This window comes from Nanorana parkeri, unplaced genomic scaffold, assembly GCF_000935625.1.
Source record: "Nanorana parkeri isolate BGI_ZX_2015 unplaced genomic scaffold, ASM93562v1 scaffold159, whole genome shotgun sequence".
In the NCBI taxonomy this organism is placed as follows: Eukaryota; Metazoa; Chordata; class Amphibia; order Anura; family Dicroglossidae; genus Nanorana; species Nanorana parkeri.
In genome coordinates this window covers 2,463,499-2,464,981 of record NW_017306427.1, presented here as the reverse complement: position 1 = coordinate 2,464,981, position 1,483 = coordinate 2,463,499, and the positions used below count along the sequence as shown (strand labels likewise).

General features: G+C 52.0%; 1 protein-coding gene across 1 annotated transcript in view; it reads left to right on the top strand.

The window, feature by feature from the left end:
* GYPC (glycophorin C (Gerbich blood group)) overlaps positions 1-1,483 on the top strand; it is a 20,168-nt gene that overhangs the window by 17,798 nt on the left and 887 nt on the right. The window contains exon 2 of the mRNA XM_018554458.1: positions 42-86. Coding sequence (XP_018409960.1) covers positions 42-86 — 45 coding nt within the window. The remainder of the gene's footprint in view (positions 1-41; positions 87-1,483) is intronic.

Below are 1,483 nucleotides of genomic sequence, written 5' to 3'. Positions count from 1 at the left end.
AAAGATGTTCCAATAATGATTCCATGTTTCCATGTTTACAGCTGCAGAAGATTCCAGCAGTGGAACAGATGCTGCGATGATAGCGGGTAAGTTAAGGAGTCCCAAAATAACAAGTAATGCCTCAAGTTTTATGCCGGCTTTGTCACAAGCCTAATATTGGAAAGATGTACAACACGAAAAATGAGGGCAAGGAATTTTAGGCCTAAACTCAGAATGCCTAATTTTATTCATTTAAAAAAGCCAGTTAAAATACAAATTGAAGGCTAAACTCTGAGCAAAAACCCAAGAGAGAGCAGCAGTGACAGATCCTTATTACAGGAGGGGGCGGAGACAAGACCAGTTGCCTCTCTGATAAATGTCTGTACAGATTGTTATCAGAGGGAGTCAGTCATCCCCACGTGCAATCTGCAGCTATTATTTGCTTTACATTGAAGCGCAGATATTAGTTTATAGGATGCAGAAACTGCAACATTCCTCGCAATGTGTGATGTTCCAGGTTTTGGCGCACATGTTCTGAATCATCTTCAACAGAACCTGCAGAGCACACCAGAGAACATGCAGAGCACACCAGAGAACATGCAGAGCACACCAGAGAACATGCAGAGCACACCAGAGAACCCCACATAGCCCACCTGAGAGTCTGCAGAGCCCACCATAGACCCTGCATAGCCCACCATAGACCCTGTATAGCCCACCATATACTGTACCCTGTACAGTCCACCATAGACCCTGTATAGCCCACCGTAGAACCTGCACGGCCCACCATAGAGCCCACTATAGACCCTGCACAGCCCACCTGAGAGTCTGCACAGCCCACCATAGACCCTACAACGCACACCTGAGAGTCTGCAGAGCCCACCATAGACCCCGCACAGCCCACCATAGAGCCCACACAGCCCACTATAGACCCTGCACAGCCCACCTGAGAGTCCGCACAGCATACTATAGACCCTGTACAGCCCACCATAGAGCCCACACAGCTCACTGTGGACCCTGCACAGCCCACCATAGACCCTGCACATCCCACCTTAGAGTCCACACAGCCAAACGTAGACCCTGCACAACCCATCTGAGAGTGCACACGGCCCACCATAGACCCTGCACAGCCACCTGAGAGTCCGTTAGAGTCCACACAGCCAAACGTAGACCCTGCACAACCCATCTGAGAGTGCACACGGCCCACCATAGACCCTGCACAGCCACCTGAGAGTCCGCACAGCCCACCACAGAGCCCGCAGAGCACACTATAGAGCCTTAACAACCCACCATAGAGCCCGCAGAGCCCACTATAGAGTCCGCACAGCCCACCACAGAGCCCGCAGAGCACACTATAGAGCCTACACAACCCACCACAGAGCCAGCACAGCCCACCACAGAGCCCGCACAGCCCACTATAGAGCCCGCACAGCCCACTATAGAGCCCGCACAGCCCACTATAGAGCCCGCACAGCCCACTATAGAGTCAGCACAGCCCACTATAGAG